General features: G+C 44.8%; 1 protein-coding gene across 3 annotated transcripts in view; it reads left to right on the top strand.

The window, feature by feature from the left end:
* The window catches only part of LOC106741815 (ABC transporter G family member 23), a 61,830-nt gene that overhangs the window by 30,207 nt on the left and 10,766 nt on the right, over nucleotides 1–20,857 (top strand). For 2 of the 3 annotated variants that reach the window (XM_014614175.1, XM_014614176.1), the window contains 3 exons: nucleotides 11,959–12,201; nucleotides 16,274–16,588; nucleotides 17,484–17,591. In XM_014614175.1, the coding sequence (XP_014469661.1) occupies nucleotides 11,959–12,201; nucleotides 16,274–16,588; nucleotides 17,484–17,591 (666 nt within the window). Of the gene's footprint in view, nucleotides 1–3,225; nucleotides 3,956–11,958; nucleotides 12,202–16,273; nucleotides 16,589–17,483; nucleotides 17,592–20,857 lie in introns of those variants that run through there. The other variant, XM_014614180.1, reaches the window with a different exon arrangement.

A 20,857-nucleotide genomic window follows, 5' to 3' on the forward strand; every position in this document is an offset into this window, starting at 1 on the left:
GAGCTTATTCGTGTGGTTATAAAATCGGTGGGGTAAAAAGTAACCTAGCCGCGTTATCAAAAGATAAACGTCTTCTTCTTTCGCGTAGAAATCGCAACGAAGGTCGGAAGGGACCGGCGATTTATGCCGGTGATAATATTGCGTTTCTCTTTCGAACCTTTTCGAAGCCTTTTGAATATTAACACGCCCTCGTCTGTGCATCGTCCTCGTGCGGACCGGAGCGGTTTATTAGACAGATGCAAGCGTAGACACGAGTGACGCGTCAAGCACGTCGAGGTAGACGTCACCCGAACGATGTTAAAACGCAACACTGAGAATACAGATGAAACGATGTGACGTAACGCACAGAATATTATCGCGCTCGCACGTTTGGACGACGGATTTCCACCCTGATTTGGAATCGAATCCGTTCTCTCGATGAATGCTTGGACTAACGAAGAAACACGCGATCTCTCAACCTGCGATCGATCGCCAGCAAGACGAAACACAGCAAGAACGTCGATTGCCAACCGTTCGTTCGTCGTGTCCCGATCGGAAAGTTTTTCGGATTCCGGTCGCAGTGCGAGTCGAACGGCTGCCGAAAAAAGGTCCAAGGTAACCTCTCGCGTGAGGTTAAACGCGCAATCAAAATCACAGCACGTCGTTCCTAATCAAACGTCGAACGTAACGGAATGGCTTACGCACGTGCGCACCCAAACGCATCGGGGGATAATGGGTAAGCTCGTAGTAGTTCGGGTCTGCGGACAAATACGCGCGGAATAATTAATCGCGAATTATAGCCTTTTTAATTTCACAAATCACCCGAGAGGAACGGGAGGGCCGCAATAACGAAGACTGAACGAAGAAGCGGCGTTAGTGAGCGTTCCCGGACGTGTCGTCACGCGACGAAGCAAATAATTTTTTACCGGCACGAAAGGTCACGAGCGCGCGGGATGCGCGTCTCTAAATCGAGCGGAATTAATTGAAACGCCTCTCCTCATCTCCGTAATGCATCTTGGACATCGTAAATTGGAACACGACAAACAGGCGCGCCGCCGCCGCGGATCTGTCGTGTATACTCGGACGCGCACGTTATCCCGGGCAATTTCGCTCTAATGAAAGTAATCGCCGTGGCGGTCGGCACACTTTAATTACGCTCATTTTCACGAAGTGGTACGCCGAAAGATAAAAATAGAGCGTCGCGTTAACGTATCACAGCTCGATCGATGATGGCGCGACGGTTACGGAACGATTTTTCGCGCGCGGCGTATCGACGGCGAAAAGACGTCACGAAGAGAAGTAGGCATCGGCATTCTTCGGAAATCGTGAGAAATCACGTCGCTCGATTTCACGTTAATCGTGCTGCAACAAGTGAACTCTCTGCGTGCGCACTTAATTACACGCGAACGGACGGAATTACAGCGGGAATTTTTCCGCTCGACCGCGGTCTCGGAGTCTGCGGACGGCGAGTTTCGGACGGCGCATCTCACGGTTGAGAACGCACGGCAATTGATTCGCCATGTTCGGAAAACGGAGGAACAAAAATGACGCCGGAGGAAAAGCGGGGTTGATCGTTCGCGAGTTCGAGAAAGAGAGAGAGAGAGAGAGAGACCATGGCCCAGAAAACAAAGAGTCACGAGGCTGGGTCTTTCCACACGCGTCCTCGCGCCACGTCTTCGCGCGGAATGTCCGCTTGTGCAATGGGCGCGATTTCTGTCCGTACTGCACATCGATTTTTGAATACCAACAAGCAAGCTTCGGAGACTCTTTGCCAAATCTCTGAAAAATCTGGAACGCAGAAATATACATCGAACATGTTGCAGTCGATGTCATTTTATATTCCGTAACATCGCAGAGAGAACTTCAAAGGCGTACTTAAAAATGATTTTTCCCCGAATTTCCCATCACAATGTTATAAGATATAAAGTGTTGGTAAATTTTGTATCTAACATTTTTTCAATATTTCTCGTGGCTTCAGAGATATATGAGCAAAAATATGAAAAATTATATTTTCTTCGAGGTGTATTTTTCCTTTTCACTTCTAAAAACTTTATGCATTTTATTCCTGCGAAGTTTCAGATTTTTTCACAGAATCTGACCGTGGGCGAAACTTCCTAGCAGAAACAGGATTACATGGGAAATTTCGTTGATATGAGCGTGCACAGGATCGCAGAAATCGGAAAAGAATCACGCGATAATGCATCGGACTCATCCGACGTGCTTTAATTGCTCTTTCCCAATAAGTTCGTCGAATTAATTATATTCAAACACAGGTCCATTAAATCAGCAGAGGTCAGGGTAAATCGAAATGTACGTTTTATCGGCACGTGCGCACGTGGCGCTATGCAAAGATAAGATTAATTTATTTCGACATATATTGCGAGAGAAGAAACGTCGATAAAAATGTACAATTTCTCACGGCTGACGACGTTGTAATCGAATGTGGTCACAATGAGAGGAACGATAAAAACGCGATATAAATTTCTTAACTTCGCAATGGCCGCCTATTTGAATTTAACTGTGATAACACGCGCAGTATTTCACGTACCACGGGGAAGAAGACTCACGAGTTGGAAAACCAAAGGTGGAGCAGAGAGAGAAAGAGAGAGAAAAGGAGAAAGCAAACGCACAGATACACTGAGAGAAAAATACGATCACTTTCGAGGACATCTCTTTTCCATTTTAATCACAAAAATGCTCAAGAAAAATTTCTATTTTTCTAATAAGCGTTACTATAGTGTCAGTGATAATAACCTTACGTGCACGTTACTTATTTTTACGGTTAAAAAAAAAAGAAAAAAAAAGAATCGTCCCAGAAAATAACCACATCTTTCCCTCAGTGTACTATCGGGGAATGCGTCGCGACCTCGGCAGGGTATATAACCCCTGAATGAATGAAGGCTGACTTCGAGCGCATAATACCGTGTATTTTCACAATCGATAGTACGGAGCATCGGAAGGGTACGCATAAGCCTCAGTTCGATCTTGGACGACGGACGGATTGCGCGTTCGGCGCGTCACTCACGCGACAACGCGCCCGATGTGCGCATCAGAGACGCGCTTCACGCCTCCGACCTGCGTTTAATTGCGACGATCGCAAACTCACGACGATTAGTCACGACGGCAAATTATAATGGCACTTGCCGCCGCGTCGTAGCAAAGGGCGATCGCTCGAGCCAGCTGACTCGCGATTAGTCGACGGAATTCGCGCCGGAGTCCAGACGGAGAACACGCTCGTCCTCGCGACATGCAATAGTCATCGCGGGGCGGGCGATTCCGGCCGCGGGCGCGATAATAATTATGCCGGCGCGATGATAAGTTCCTCGCAGAATGCGCGCGCGTCTCCGGCACGACTCGAATTCGCGACACACCGGCGGTGACGCGCACACAGGATCGAGCCCCGGGAGCTTCGCGGGGCGACTTTTTGCACGCTCATTCTGCGAAATATGCAATTAGCTGATCCGAGCTGCTCGCCGTGATGCGAAGAATGCGAAGGAGCTTTTCTAGTGATCACGCGTCGCGTTGCGCGGATTGAACCGAGCCGGAATCGACGTGGCCCGTTTCGTGTGTCCACGTGATATGCAGACTGCCAATTGTGGAAAGAGGTTTCTGATTCTTCAGAAAGACCGTTAATAAAAACTTCGATATCGCTCGTAAGAGCGATATTGTCCGGATGACGGATTTTGCTCGTTGTGTTTCGAAATGTTATCAAAGGACTGCCTTCGCTCGGCTGATGAAAGTGCCACGAGAATCGGCTAATCAACGAGGAATCAAGAATTGAGAAGGCGAAGAAAAATTAATTTCATTAATGTGCCAAGTTGCGACGACGATCGCAAAGCGAATCGCAATGCTTGCGAGGGTAAACCGAGACGTTCTGAACGTGCCGGCCCGTGCGAATTCTCATCGAATCAACAAACATCGAATATACGTGACGATAGAAAATTAATCATTCAACTGTTGCACATCGTCTTGTCCGGTAATTAATTCCAAGCAGCGTGGTCATAACGTGCTAAGGTCATTTAAATTTAATATTTATCAAGCAATATATTACGTTCTTATACACCCTTGCGAATATTTCAGCTTTCGAATGGTCAATCTACTTATAATTACACCAATAATTAGATCATATTTAAATCTATGTGTGTAGTGCGAGTTTCGAGGAATTTTCAAGAAACTCATTTGGTGCTGCAGCTATCTTAAAACAGAGCGACGGAATTCGACTCGCGCCGAGCAGGAATAACCTTCCGCGAGTCCGTCATCGCGCACTGGAGGATTATCGGATGAATAGGGTGGGTGGTCTTTACGCGACCGTGACCATATCGTCTCGCGGGCTGATGCAATATTAAATGATACCAGCGGCGGCAGCGACGGGTGAACCCCGGCATCGCGGTGCTACCACGCAAGAATACGCAACGGACGTGTCTCGTCGTCGTTGTCGTCGACCTTAGCCGTCACATCGGTATGGTGATTTCACACGACCGATCAAGTTTACGCTCCGATCGGGATTAGAATAAAGTTCGATCGTTGCGACGCCGGCCACGAGACGTTGTAGTAAGGCCACGTTTTCCCCGGATGCGTGTTCCTTTCTTTTCTGTTTTTCAAACATATCGCCGCATATCGCCGAGGTATTAATCGATCCTTTCCGCGCGCGCGCCTGCCGCGATCTCGATCAACGTTATCCGTCGTCGGCCGTTCGGTTCTCTCTCTTGTGTGTTCGGTATGGTAAAAAAAAAAATATGAAAATTCAGAGCGCGGTAATGTACGTTCCCAATGGCGACGTTCGAAACGTCCCAATCGCGGATCATCTTCGGAGGCGACTTCCTTCAGGTCACAACTCGCGGGTTGTACTACTCCGTGGATCAATTTCGACATTTTATCCGATCGACCGGCGCACAAGCTCAGGTCTAATAAGAAAGAACAAACGCGACTTTGCTGAATTGATTTTGCCATGCGGTTTGCTCTACTCTCGGAGCAAACATATCGCCGTCCTGGCTATTTCATTGCGACGATAGAGGCACAGCTGAAACGGCGCCCGACGTGTAATATGCTGTACGTGTGCGGTCAATATGAGACTAATCCGCTTAAATTCTCGATCGAACCCGCTATTTGTCTATCGTTGTCTTATCCACGGAAACGCGTTTTTCCTCTCGCAGGCCGGACACAATCATGGGACGAAAACGGGACATCAAGTCGTGCTCGCCCACGAACAAACTCGTTGGACGCAGGTTCGCGTTGCGGAAACACAATAACCGGTAACGACGGCTTGTCGTCGATGCATGAGTGGTACATTGCATGTCACCGTAACAACTTTCGTGTTCCACGGTCGCCTGAAATTCCCGTGACGAAAACGAAACTTTGCGACAGGAAACACGTTCCTCGTCGCGTCGATCTTGCAAAATGCTTCTCTCTCTCTCTCTCTCTCTCTCTCTCGCAGCTGCTAATTTCTGGAACTCGCTTCCATAGTTTACAGACTCAGAAACGCAGGCATCTTTCAGAATAAAACTTTACAAATATTACCGGCAAAAGTCCCAGTAATCAATATTGCGCTCGAACTTGTGTCTATTCTAACATTGTATTACATTAGATTTCAAGTTCACTTTGAAGTTATTTGCATTCTTATTTTTATTGTTTATATATATATTTTTTTCTTTTTCTTGTCTGTTATATAAAAGTTTAGATTGTACACGGAAAAAATATTGCAGTAAAAATTACCATAAAATTGTATAAATTGGGCAATACGGGAATGATGACTGAAATTATTACATGTGTTGTAATCTGTAATGATGTACGCAATGAAATACATCATTAAAGATTACAACACGCATCATAGTTTCAGTTAAATTCCGGTATGGTCTAACATTACAAAATCTTGTGGTAATTTTTACTACGATACTTTCTCCGTGTATTTTACGTACTTACTTTTTTCCGAAACGCTCTTAGGGCACTTTTCGCCCCAGAGCGTCAATAAACTATCTATTTATTTATGCAGCTATCAATCTAGACCGAACATCGAGAATCGAGAAGCTCGTCGCAATGCAAACGACAACGGGAACACGAAGGTTAACTCCCTTTTGCTGCGCACAACGAATGCGTCGTTGAAAAGTAACTTCTCAATACGCATGTGCCATGTGCAATCACTTACGGACGCTGTATATATACTGCACCTTGTTTGAAAATTTCGGTTAAAATTATTCTGATTATATTACTCCACCTCAGTGTCGCACAATTGAATACTGTGCCACACACACACACACACAGCGAGCACTTTTTCAACTGTAGTCGCACCGCAGCAGGTTAATCGAGACGACTGTTCGCAGAGAGACGAATTGCTTTTTCTTCCGCAGATCCGCAGAAAAAATTATGCGACACAAACGACGCGACCAACTGTCCGCGACGACGTTGCGATCGCCCGCCATCGAGCTCAAGCAACGGGCGCAAACCACTCGGTAAAAAAAATCCCGCGATGTTTCTCAGCGATGGGTTCGTTAGAGACGTAGAAAACGACGTTCTTTTCCTTCTTGACACTTTGATTTTCATGAATCATCCGAGAACTTCAATGAAATTTGAGAATAATCTGGATCACGCGTGAATAAACGCATTCCCCAATGCTCGTAATTGTTAATTAGTTCTCTTAAGTTTTCATCGTCTAATTAGTGCGGAGCAATTGGTCATGCTTTGTGCATAAATCGATGGAATTAACGCGTGAATAAATCGAAGAATGAATTAACGGGGCGGCCGTTAACGGGCAGAGCAGTTGGAATACGCGTTGATTTCGACGCGCCTCAATTGTTCCGCGCTTGGAAATTCGAACGTCGAGATCGGTCGCGCGGGAAAATAAACGCAATCCATCGCTAACGACCGGGGTGACATAGTTACAATAACGTTTTGCCGTTTCATGCTCGGAACCAAGAACCGCTAAACGACGCGCTCGAGTCAGCGATGTGCCGTCAAAATCCAACATATTGTGCGCCGAAGTCGCATCGTCGCAGGAGCAGACCGATCGTAAGAGGTGTGCCTATATATCATGCGCTTCTTTTCATTACCGTATGAATCTCTATGTTGTCCGTCGAATATAAATATACACGTCACACTTGCGCCTCTCTTGATGAGAGAGGAGGCAGCAATCGCAGGCATGGGAACGGTTTGACTGTTCAAATACAGTGAACAAAGCGAATTTCATTCTTGAAAGAGTGAGAAAACAGCGAGCGAGCGAGCTTTAAAAGAAGCGAATAAAAAGTGCGCCTTTTCTAAGTAATTTGTACGATAAAGATTAAATTGTTCATCCATCATACGCCATTCCTTTAAGGGATTAAAAACACTGACCTCACGGTGAAAATCAATGAATAGCAAAATTTGAATTTTGAGAAAGAAAATGTTACGTGATACGTAAAACCTAGAATTCACTTTAAACTCAGTTTCAGTTGCATATTCACACTCTCCCATGCCTGCAATCGTGAATTTTTACGAACGCACTAATCGTCACCTTCGTCGCATCTTTCCGTGCGTCGACAGTGTCGCATCGGTGTCGTTTGCGCGAAAGCACCCGTCAAAGCAAACCCCGAAGAAAGAAGAAACCGGTCAACGTAACTAAAATTACTAGTTATTTTCAGCGTGGACTGGATCTTCTCCAGTAAAAAAAAAAAAAAAAAAAGTAACAGCAACAACAAATACAAAGTTGCTGTCGCCGGCACTGTAATAACACTCGCTACAAAAATGTTTCTCCTCATTGATAATTGTTTTCACTATGCGCGCATATATAGCTAGTTACAAACAGCACTTTTTTCTCCATGACGAAGGTGTATTCTGAAATTTTTTTCTTTTCTCGTCACGATCGTTGCGACAGGTAGAAATGCAGAAGCACGGGGGGGGGAGGGACGCGAGGCCGGGGTATATTTTTCCGAAAGGCGTCATTCTGACGCAACACGACGTTTTATCGTCAGCGGTCGTGTTTTTCTCGCGAGCGCAAACTGTCTCGCAATTGTGGGTCGCGTGCCTGTATGTGTGTGTGTGTGTGTGTCCCGCAATAATCTCGAGCGCGGTCCGTGCGATCGCTGATCGCTAAGAATCGCTCGCCGATCGTCACATCGGCAAGCAAGCACCCGGAAGCGCTTTTCGTCCTGCCGCTCCCTGCGCGACGTCGCTCGTCAATTCTGCCGCGAACATTACGCAACGCCGATCGCCCGGCCCTCTTTCTCCTCTTCTTCTTTCTCTCCGCGCATACTTCGCACGTCCGCAATCGTAATCGACCCGCTGTGGGGATCGCGGAATTTATCGCGGCCGATAATTCGTAGGATAATTCTTGCGCGAATCGAGGAAACGCCGGGGGAGGAAACGGCATGTCGACCGGACGGAAAGAAAATCGAGACAGGTGCAAACTCACGATCGTTTCGTTCGCCACGTAATTCCGCGGATGAAATTACGATATCGGACGCGTAATCGTCGATGACTGTCGAGAAGGTTTTCTGCCGGGGGGATTTCTATGAAAGAAAAATACGCGTCTCGAGGAACATCGGCACAGCAGTGTAAAATTCGCCGTCACTCCACTTTCCTCCATGCGACAACTTTTGATTTACCGCGGGAAAATTGAATAAGATTTTCTCATTAGCTCTCTCTCTCTCTCTTTTTCTCTCTCGGCTCCGGAGAATCGCACTCCTTCGGAATTTCTGCAAGACATCACCGCCCGTCGACTCGTTTTATTGAATATTAATTCCGGTTCCGCGGAGTCACATGTGTGTCTCTGCGTGCTTCGGATGCGCGATCGGACGTGCGGTTTTCTCGAGTGGAATTCTGCGAAATTCGCGGAAGAGGAACGCGTACACGTGGCGTCCGTCGATCGCAGCGTTCGCAGCGTCGTTCCGCGAGCAATGAGGATATCTTGCGAGTGAAAAAAAGTGTATAAAAAAACGTACGTGTGTAATGCGTACGTATCTCGCGAAAAGCGGCATAGAAACACGCATAGATATACGCAATTGCAGTAGCCGGTGATGCAAAACAGTACAATGAATAGTGCAGTCGACGCGATCGACGATAAAGTCAAGTTTCATTACGAGTTATATTAATGATTGGACGGTCGACAAATGATTCCGCTCGCGGGAACGTGCGTCTCGGCGGCTATTTTTAACATCATCACTAACGATCGAGGACAAATATCGAGCTTCATCGTCGAACAATTTGAAATAATGAGCCACTTCCCCCGACTGGCCGCGTTTTTGAGAATTAATCGCTGTTCACGAAATAATTGCCCCCTAGTCGTAGGCAAATGATGGATTGCTAATTAAGCGGGAATTATCTTCGTGGTACACGGCCATTTTACGGTAAATTAGTCTTGTTAAAGAGTCATCGTAAAACGGCTAACAGAGTAACAATACCGATAATTGCGCACGTTAAACTCCTTGACTCTTCACTCGAGATGCCAACCGAGCGGAAAATTAATCGGATGATAATTGAGATCGATCCGTCGTAGCTGCCGGCGCAAAAACTACCGCCGAGAACTTCGTAACATCGTATCATTCCCGTGGTTTTTTCTTGTTTATGATGTATAAATATATATTGTCGACTGTTTTCTTCCGTCTTTCCAAGCGGAGGAATTTTCGATCGCCTCCGTCGCGCCGTAATCTCGGGCGAGCTTTTTGCGCGCGATATTCCGATCGCGTTCTCCGCGATTCATTACGATTTGATGATTTTTACGTGATTTTCGCGATAGCGAGTCGTAACATGTCGAGTCGGGACTGAAGAAATAATTACCCGGAGCTGGAGTATCGTTACATCGCGTTCCCCTTCACACACGCGCGTACCCGCGCGCGCCCGATGAATGAACCCCGCCGTTAAAATTCTTCGACGGGGAAAACTCGCGCGGATTTTCGCAACCGCGAACACGGCGTTTGCAAACATCGCCGCTCGCGTAACGCGACATCGGTAACGCGACCTCCCTCGGCCCGTCGCTTCTCCGAATGCTGAGATAACCGTCTATCGCGCGAAAAAGCGTAACACCTCGTTCGGTTATTGTAACGCTAGGCCCGCCACTGGATCCACTTGCGTAATATAAAGTTGTACATTTCCGTCGTCGTAACTCCGATATATCGTTATATCGTTTTTCCTCTCTTTTTCGTCTAATAAGCGGTATGTGTTCGATACTTTCCTTCGATCGACTCGGGGATAACAATCCGTCTGGATTCGTTAATCAATTGTCCGAGCTAACTCGAGCATTTAGGCTTACGTAACCGGCGATAGTCTCGGTTGCTGCGAGGTAAACATGTTGCGATCCGAAGGGGGGAGGGGGGGGGAGAGAGAGAGAGAGGCCTCTCGGTACAGGAAAATTAACCTTTAAAAGTTAATCGTATGCTTGAACGGCCGCATTTATTTTCGAAAAAAATTTCCATCGACTGCCGTTGGCATATCTCGGCAGCTCGCTTAAACGGTATCCAGAGAGACAAAACGTTTTTCTCGTACATAAATCCGCACACCGAAGAAAGTTGCTTTGGATTTAGTGTACGTGGTTGTTTGACTTGGGTTGGTTTAACGGTTCAAATCCACAGAAATCTCCTCTGTATACCTTTTTACACATACAGATTTTATAAGATTACAATTGTAAACCATTGTTATCGAGAAATACTTCTTTATAAAACGACAGCCGCCTGCAGAATGAAGCCACATGCATACGACAGCGCGGTAGCCAGTGTTAAAAGACAAAAAAAATCTTAAAAAGAAGAAATTAATTTTACAATAATAACAAAAGAATCGGAAAGATTAAAGTCCCGGGAGGGATAACGCGTCGCTCCCTGCGAGCGACACCTCGCATCCCTCCGGCTCGCCGGCGTTTCGAGTGACAGGAGCCGCGGCGCGAGCGTAATATCCGCGGCGCGAAAGTTCGCCTCGGGAAAGGGAAATCGCGAAATAAATCGCCGAAATCGCGCGAACTAGCGCAAGAATTCACGCTCGCTCGGCTTTTACGCGCGCAATGCGGACCGCCGCTGCGCGCCCGATGCGTGCATACGTTATGTATTCCGCGTCCACGTGTGCATGAGCGCACGCCTGTACGTGCATTGACGCGCGCGCACACAGCCACGTGCTGTCCAGATAGATAGGCAGGCAGGTGAGTGAGTACGTATGCACGTACACCTGGACGCGCGCGTTAAACACATACACGAGTGACACACATGAGAGCGCGCGTCGACGCGTTGCCCAATGAATTGCCGCGCGTCAGCGAAAAGAAAGCCGCGGCCAGCGTGCCCGTTGCGTAACACACACACGCACACACGCGTCGCTTCGACTCTTTCCATACCGCGCAATCCGGACTGAGATTTACAGAATCGAATTCTCTGCAACGAGCACGTGCACACGGTTACTCTACGGAGGGATTTTAGAGACCCAGGGCGACGCGTGTCGAGGCGACGTCTCGATGCTCGGCGCTGAAAATCGGCGTTTCCTTGGATTTTGGAGAAGCGACGAGTCATCGTCGCAGCATCGAATCGAGAATCACGGTTCTGGCGTAAAGAAGAAAATATCTTTCTTCCCTGGTTTTTTTCCATTTCCAGGGGAAGCTCGAAGTCTGAAGTGAAAGTTCGAAATTTGGGAAAAACTTTTCGTTCCCGAGAAAATGGAGAAATAATCTCCGTTGACAAGTGATGACGAACGGAGTTTTCAACGAAGCGAAGTTTCAACTTCTCGACTTTCTTCTCAACTTTCGAAAGTGAATCGTGCCGCTCTCCGTTCTCGCGTGCTCCTTCTGTCGAAACTCCGGCGAAACGCGTGATCCACCCCCTACGATCGGCTGCACGCTCGTCCACCACACCCCCGCCTCATTGTAATTTTACACGTCACGTTACAAGTGTCTCCGCGAAGAAATCTCGGCCAAATAGCCACACGCGTTCCACAGAAAGCTTGCACAAGATACATTGCATGCGATTTGTGACATCCTTCATGTAATCTCTCTCTCTCTCTTTCTCTCTCTCGTTACCGGCATGTTCGCTTCTATTGCAGCGACGGAGCTACGGGCGCCGAAGGTCTCACGAACGCGAGCACGATGCAGAGCAACGCGGATGGCAACGTGGACCTCACGATGGTGACGTCGAGCACCGTCCTGGCGACGCCAGGGCTCAACAACCCCTCCTGGAATCGCCAACAGGCGGTCAGCGTCAGGCACGCCTTCAAGATCTATGGTAGCAGCAAGAATCCGAATCACGTCATACAGAATCTCAGCATGACTGTCGCTAAAGGCTCGATGTGAGTGTGTTAATTATATTTGATTAATTGAGTGGCCGAAAAATCCGTGATATTTCTGTGGCGATCGTGACATTGATGCATTTATTAATAAAAAAAAAAAAATTTTAATTGCATGAATGAAAACACGCCTCAGATTTAATTCAAGTTCATCAAGCGAATGACCGTGCTCTTTGATTAACATAAAACAAATATAATAATAAAGGACGATAAAAAAAGAGCTGCGATATTGATTAATCGGTTATCGTCTATTATTATATTTGTTCCGTTCAGAGTGGTTTCTCTACGCACAATCTTTTTCTGTTCTCTTCCGCCTCCGAAGAGGCTTTTCATAGAGACGCGTCCAAAGCGAAACATCGCCTGTATTGACGAAGCTCTTCGTCTTCGCGATTCGCTCGGATCTTTTTTTTTCACGACTCGCCCATTGAAAACGCGAGACACTATCTGCTGAGTATATCGAAACAAACGGACGATGATATGCATAATTTATTTATTTATTCATTTGTCTGTTCAAGAGAGAAAAAGAAAGAGAAAAATACATATAATATAAATAAAAAGACGGATAATGATAATGAAATAATATAGGTGAAGGAAATGATCACAATTACTCAACTCGATGACATAAATTGCGCGTTTGTCTGAACGTTACGATAACGAGGGGTTTCACGGTTCTGCGTTTTCATCTCGAATTGAAAAGTAAAATATTGCTGAAGTATTCTTCCTCGTAACGTAATAATAATGATATTTCTTTTTTCTCTCTGTGTGTACACGCACACACACACATACACATGTATATATATATATATATATATGTATATTTTTCTCTACATTACGTGTACATTTTATTATACCGCACGCTACGAATTTACGTGTATCGCCTCGCCATTAGGATTGCCTAACTTCCTGGTGCAGGTACCTCTTCTCTCTCTCGTAATCTAACTCGAAATAAAGAAAATTGTGCACTTACCGCCATTCCGCTGTGAGCGGATAATGTCTCGAGAAAGCGATACGCGGGAATCTCATTATCTGGCTTAACGAGTCATTTAGCGGAACGATGATTAACTCGCGAGTGCCGGCTGTATGTGTTAATTAATACGTCGCAATTCGTGCCGGTAGTACCGCGAGATCGCGATTTGTGATAAGGGGGGGGGGGAGCTTCCAGAGGGGGACGGGCGGTATCGCGCGTTATGGCGAATTATTTCATAACGCGAAACAACAATGTGTCCTAGGCAGCTACCAGGAAATCAAAGCACACTCGCGACCGGGCTGTAATTTCAGTTATAATCGTTGGATGCTCGTTTCATAATTGCCGTGCAATCGACACCTATGATTCACCTTGTAATGTTATCCGCACTAACTTAAAGTCAAAAGTAATCGTTATGGATCACGCGAAGCGCGTTGAAATTTACGCCTCTTGAATTGCGTCTCTGCCGCGCTCTCTCTGGGTCTTACACGCGCTACAAAAAGAAATCTTCGATCTTAACAACCTGTCGCTTAATCGTGACTTCTTTACAAGCAGAATTTCAAGGCTCTCTTTCAAAAAGAGAAAAAAAGAAAGAAAAAACAAGACTTAAGGAATTCAAATGTTGCGTAATTCAAACTTCCTCGAATAGGATGTTTAGAATCTGTCACCCGTACGACAGTCAATGTCGATCTGGATATGGTTTGCAAATAAGAATAACTTTCGACGATGACGCGAAAAACTAATTTGCGGAAAATGTCAAGGACTGCAAAAAAAAGTACTCTACTTTTATAATGCCCGTCTTTTTCGCGTTATGAGAGTCTGCTTATTAATAATTATAATTATTTTCTACACTTTCGGCCAAAGGTCGGCTGACGCGACGGAATTTCGTTTGCGAAACATCGCAAACCTGCAATACAATGAACGTTTATGTGAGACAAGTGATCGAGGCTATCGGGGCTCCTTGCACGCCGTAATTGATGATTAATGCTCAATTACGTTCAATTATGCTCTGCGTCGCCTTTCGAGTTTCCGACATTCCGACTATTATCGTAATATTAAGTCAATTAAAACGTTTAGTTCGATTTGTCAATCAAATAATCGCAATTGTTCGCCAAAATGTCGGCGTAATGTATTCGTTTAACTATATCGCAAAAAAATTGGCAATTTATCATCGGAGGCAAAAAAATTTTACCGAAATTCTTTGAACTGTTACAATAAATCGATACGTTTGCGCATTATAATTAATTCACGACTCAGATACACAATCTATTAATTTTTTCGTAGTTTCCGGAATTAATAAAAAGCATCACGTCAGTCTGTCAGTATCTATCGTTGAACCTTGAAAAGTACCTTCGATATCCATCCGTGAACATTATTTTCGTAAGACTGCTAGTCGGAGAAAAATAAGTTCCGCGTTCAGAGAAGAACTTCGCCGGTAACGGTAAGAAATATGAGAAAAACGAAGCACAAAGGAAATGCGAAGAGAAATAGCGGTGACGTGTGACATATTCTGCATACGAAAGGGAATAAATTCGATGACAAATTAGCGTGATTCACTGAGAGTACGAAGGCAACGCGGTCTTAGGTCGTGTTCTCAATTTCCACATGCTCCATCGCGGATGATTGCGTCACGTGCAACTTCGCGTTGCCTTCAGCCGGCTCGCAATTTAAATTTGATTATTCCTTCGTTGTGATTACCTCGACGCATTCTCGCGGACAAACCGCGTGCACGCATGCGCACTTTCGGGATGAAACAAGCCCATTTCATTTCGCATCGCGTTTTCGTAGGCGAGTCTCTTTCTCTCTCTCTCTCTCTCTCTCTTTCTTGCTCAATTTCTCGCGAATGTCTATCAGTCGCGCAAGCAGTCCTACCTAAATCATTTCCTTCCAACGAAACTTTCCAAAATCACGAAACTTCCGATTCCCGCGAATCTACGTATTTGCCGAGATTCCAAGGAGAATGAATCTTCCGAGTCCGCTTTTGTTCGTGCTCCTGCGAAAATTGCAAATGCAAATGGCTCTTGTTGATCTGTCCATTCATATTCAAAAATATGACACGCGTGCTAAAAGTGCAAGACGCGCATGTACAAACATGTACGAGTGAATTTTTCGATGAGCTCGAGGGAATTCGTTCCCGACGGAACATTCCGCAAAATTAATGCGAATTCGCCGCCCGATAACATCTCACTTTTTCCCCTTACTCGTCTCTCCTCGAGTGTCCTCGAAGCACTTACGAAATTTTCCTCGGCGTTTTGCCAACCACGCCTTTTTCTACCGATTTGATGCTAATGACTGACATCGACGATGATTCGTCCATTCGTGCTTACAAATACGACACACGCGCTAAATATACGATGCTATATATACGCAAACATATTTCGCGTAAACTCAAGGAAATGTTTTCGAGATATTCCGCATGAAATTAACGCGAATTTGCCGTCTGGTGAGATCATTTTTACTTTTCACTCGTCTCGAGAATATTCCGAATACTTTCTTGAAATTATTATCCCGTCATTTTACCGATCGCCAAGCTCCTTCCTCTCGCGATTTGACTAAGGAATTGCAAAAAATCGTAGTTTATATTACTAGAAGCAACGCCAAATTAAAAGTTTAGCAACGTAATATAATCATGAATACAAATGTAGGCTAATAAAAAATACATCAGAGTTTGAAAAAAGAAAGCAATTATGACGAAAAAAAGATAATTGAATAAAAATGCTGAATAAGACATGAGGTTGAGGAAAATAACTCGATTATGATTGGTCTTCTTTTCTTACTGTTTACGTTTTACCGTTTAAGTTTTTCTGCGTGCCACGATTCTAACACGTGAGAAATTATTTGATGCGAGAGTTTTGAACGTACTGAACTATAAATGTTAGATATAATATTAAAACAAAAATTAGAAATACTCTTTAGGAGGAATATAGGAGGATTTAAAAGAATTGTTCGAAGCAGAGTTCAAAATTCCAGACTCTTTTATATCTTTCCCCGATTTTTCCTTGATTAATTTAAATTTCTACGACTCTTCTCAGTTTTCTCGGTTTTCTAGATCTGTGGCGATCCTGACTGACAATAATGAGTAAAAATTATTGCTCGAAATGTTTGCGTTAGATACGGATTGCTAGGCGCCAGCGGATGCGGCAAAACCACGCTACTGTCCTGCATCGTCGGCCGGAGAAGATTAAATTCAGGTGAGATCTGGGTGCTCGGTGGTAAACCAGGGACGAAGGGATCCGGGGTGCCGGGTAAAAGGGTTGGCTACATGCCACAGGAGATTGCCCTTTACGGCGAGTTCACCATACGCGAGACCATGATGTACTTCGGCTGGATATTCGGAATGTGCACCGCCGAGATCGTCGAGAGGCTGCGCTTCTTGCTACAATTTCTCGACCTGCCTTCGCAGAATCGCTTGGTGAAGAATCTCAGGTACGAGTGTTTTGCGCGACTTCCTCCGGGCGAACCCATTGATTCCCGTTGCATCCGCGCATGCGAGAACAATGACGAGTCTTTGCCGAACTTTGCAACTTGGGATTAAACTTTTTTTTTTATTTAACTTTTATTTTATTTATTTTACTTGTAACTTTTGGGCTTTATCTTTCAGAGCGAAGACTACTAAAATTTTGTTTCCCATCCAATAATAGTAATCCATAACAACCTCTGTTTAATATAATTGATAAAATTATAATATTATTGGAAGAAAAAGGATAGACAAAAATGACAAAGTTCTATTCCATAAAAATTGTAAAAACAGTGAATAATGGTTGGTAGATCACCTTTCACAAGTAAGTTAGTATATTCGGATGTTTGCAGAAAAGATTATAGAAAGTCGATCGATCAGAGATCACTAGACTAGAGAAGGAAATGGTACTTATGCTTTACCTCAGCGTACCCTGGTTTTTTCTCTCAACATTCTAGTACAGTATTCAGTGGGAAAGTCCGATAGGAAATTAGTCGCGAGTACGATGGCGATTTAACATTTAAAAAAACGTCACACGTACTTTGAACGACTCAGGAGTACTATTCTACGGATTATTATCACCAGGTGTGAGAAAAAATCGTAGTCTTCGTTCTAAAAGATAAATTCCAAAAATTACAAATAAAACAAAAATAATAAAAATAAAATAACAAAATGAGTTCAGGATTTTTCAAAGAGATTTTCGTCTACCTCATAGATAAGCTAGAATTGAATTTTATCAAAGAAACACAAGACTTCCGAATCCTTCGAGATTTCGGCCAAATGTCGATAAAATTATTATAGTTAGCACGTTGCGTAATAGGTAATATAATTATGTTAATATCGATCGATTTTACTCTTCGTCAGTGGCGGTCAACAGAGACGAGTATCTTTCGCGGTGGCCCTCATGCACGACCCGGAACTCCTGATCCTGGACGAGCCGACCGTAGGCGTAGACCCGTTATTAAGACAAAGGTATGCCTCTTCTACTATCTTCATACGTTCGACACTTTCAAGCTGCACGCTCACGACGAGACGGCCCCACCGTCACTCATTATATATAGCCCGACAAGTGCAATGTTACTAACTAGGACAGCTGACTTTCATACGCGAAGCTCAATGATCCACCGCGCGCGCGCGCGTGCCTCTGATCACCGTAATTAAGTAACGTGACTGACCGTATCCCATCCCGAACGAGTTGTCCACTTAAATTTCCGGCCGAAAGCGATTTCCCGTATGGGAAAGCGTGCGCGACGAAATCGACTAGCGCTCGTCCAGAAATCACGTCGCGAATTACACGAGAAAAAAAAAAAAAGAATTAGCTTTCACAAGTAAAAATTAGCTCTCCATATGACACAACTGAAATTTAGCTAACTTTAACTAATTGTTTTCGTCCCTGTACCTAGTTTTCAGCTCTCACAGCTAAAAATTAGATCTGGTAAACTAAATTTCAATCGTATTGCGCGAACAGCTAATTCCTTCTTCCCGTTTTTTAAGTATCGTCCGCTCTTCGCTATTCCTCTCCGATCTCCCTGCGGAGAGGAGTCAATCTCGCTCGACGAACCGCGACATTCCCCAGCGGCCCGGCACGCTGCCGGCTGCGATGAAAACGAAACGAGGAAGGAAAGAGCGAAATCCGAAGGATCGCCGCCGCGCGAGAATCCCCGCGCGAACTTTCGCTGAAAATCTAAGCGCGTCGGGGGATTAAATCGCGCGTGCCGGTGACTCTCCGTGGCAAATGCACCGAATCGTAAGTCACGCTTTAAGCTTGACTTTAAGTGAAAGTATCGCCGGTTCGGCCGTGGACGGGCACGAAAGGGGAGAACTGAAAATGAACACGACGGGGTTTCGGTCCTTCTCCACAATTCATCCGGCGCTAAATCATCGAACGCTCGCGCGAATTGAACAACGCGAATTTCTACACGCACGTGAAGTTCGCGACGGAGAGAACTTCGAATATCATCGAGTTGATTATACTTATTTTAATGGCTCATTCGAACGCGGAGTCCTTGACGACGCTCGTAAACGCAGAGAACACGTCACGTTCGAGTTTTCGGTCTTTGCACATTGGACCGTGACTAACGGAATAATGGTTCGTCGACATAAAATTCCCTTAGGAGCCATGACATCCAGCAATTACGACTCGCATTCGTCGCTGCCTCGCGACGGGAAAAAGAAGGGGACGACCGACGTTTTTTAAAGCGCACGTTTATTCGCACTAAAGTAAACGTCTCGAAGCGATACCGTATTAAGTGCACGAGGAAAATACTGTTTGGAGCTTTCAGCTGACGGTTATGCAGTGACACGTCACAAATTTCAAGAAAGTAAAAACAGAAAACAGGAAAACGGGAGCCTCAAAGTTGTTTTTTATAATTGTTACAATTGTTCTAAAAAAAGGAGGGAGCAAATTTTATCAATTAAATTCTGAAAGAAGTATCATAAATTATCGATAAAAAGATGACTAGAAAATTATTGTATTTTCTGTATAATTTTATAGTTTTTAAAAACCGTTTTTTTCCGCACATCTTTTCGATTTCTGTCTCAAGGCTACGAAAATTCGTTTAGAAGAATTCACCGTATATCCGGTTAAAACCTGAACCACATTTACCTTTTTCCCATAAAGAGAATAAGAAACCGAAAAATCCGCAGAAAAAATGGGGAAAAGGCGAGTTTTTGCTGAAACTACTTTCTTTTCGTTTTATTTATAGAGGGGAAGGGAAATTTATTGACGGAGAGGGAAAAGCGTCGCTTTCGTTCGACGACAAATGAGGCGAATAATTAACGGAATATTCGCCGTAATAACATCTTGCTCTCATAACAGGAAATCATTCGCGTTATTATCTTATAATCGGTTGCGGTCATCTGCTATGCTTCGCTTCAGCCACAGTGCGGTGCTAAATTCGTTTCGGTGGCGCGTGAGAAAAATTTTCCGAGCATTCCCGCGAACATTTTACGCGTAACGTAAATGGAGCGAGAAAATAAAAGTCGCGTAAACGTGTTAAGAGGCAATTCGTTCCTGCGTATCGGCCGGTTATTTGTATAAAGTGGCGACTTTTCCAGGCGCGTAATCATTCCCTTTTGTAGTGGATTTTATTGAGATTTCACCGGGAGACGCGAAGCGAAAGAAACGCGCGACGGAACGTGAAGAAACAAAAATAACAATGCGATAGCAGAGCTTCGAGCGCTTTGTCCGATTGTCTGGGAAAGTTTTTACAACTTTGTTACGACCGTTTGCACGCTCCGAATCCGCGCATCTCTCATCCTTTCTCCGCGTTTTCGATCGCGTGTAATTGTTTCGCGAAATATTTATGGGAGCCCCGATCACTTTCCACGCAAACGCCGCTAACAAAGTTCGCGATCTTCGCTCCTTCAACCTAACCCAATTCCGACGTTTTCCTTTACATCGCAATTCGCGCGTCTCTACGTCTCGCGTTGTCGAATCAACATCACAGTTACTCATTAAAATTCGTGATCGCTCCTTAAATTAATCGCATGCGATTTGTTATGTTTTAATGCGGCAACATGACAGTTTCTAATAGAGAGATTTCGCAGTTTTTGCGAATCACAAGTGAATCGCAAGTGATTAAAGGCATTTCAAGTTTACGTGGTCTCAACATCCTTAATGGAAACATTTTCGCAACAAACTCTCGACAAGCGTCTCCCATGCGCGAAAGGATCAGTTATCTAATATACAAGCTTCAAGAATATATAATGACACATTCTGAGCATGACAGATTCAATAATCGAGCCTGCACCGAGCAGGCCGGCGCGACTTTCGACTTTTACTTTGTTACGGTCTAGTTTCATAAATCGACGACCGATCCCAACATTGCGCGTGCAACGGCGCAATGGTTAGTTCGACAAATTAACCAGCTCGCGCTAAAAGTTCTTCGTTTTTAAACGCGATTACGCAGGTACACGTCCACCTCGTCCTGCGCGTCTCGTTAAGGTAATTGGTCCGTCAAACTATTTTCTTAGGAATCCTTTCGAATTTTAGATGCATATTTGACGGAAATACTAACTGCACGTCTGTAAAATAAGAAAACGATTGACCATTCGAAAGCTGAGATATTCGCAACTGAATAATAATAAAAATAATAATAATAACAAACTTATGAAAGAGACCATTGATATCGCCACTGAAAATCCGGCGTTCTGGGCGGACTAACTGCCTTAAGTAAATCCCGGCGGATTAATCGCGCGCGTTTCAACTGTGCTCAAATAATTGTGTTAACAAATGA

This window comes from Dinoponera quadriceps, unplaced genomic scaffold, assembly GCF_001313825.1.
Source record: "Dinoponera quadriceps isolate SergipeBrazil2010 unplaced genomic scaffold, ASM131382v1 scaffold533, whole genome shotgun sequence".
Classification (NCBI taxonomy): domain Eukaryota; kingdom Metazoa; phylum Arthropoda; class Insecta; order Hymenoptera; family Formicidae; genus Dinoponera; species Dinoponera quadriceps.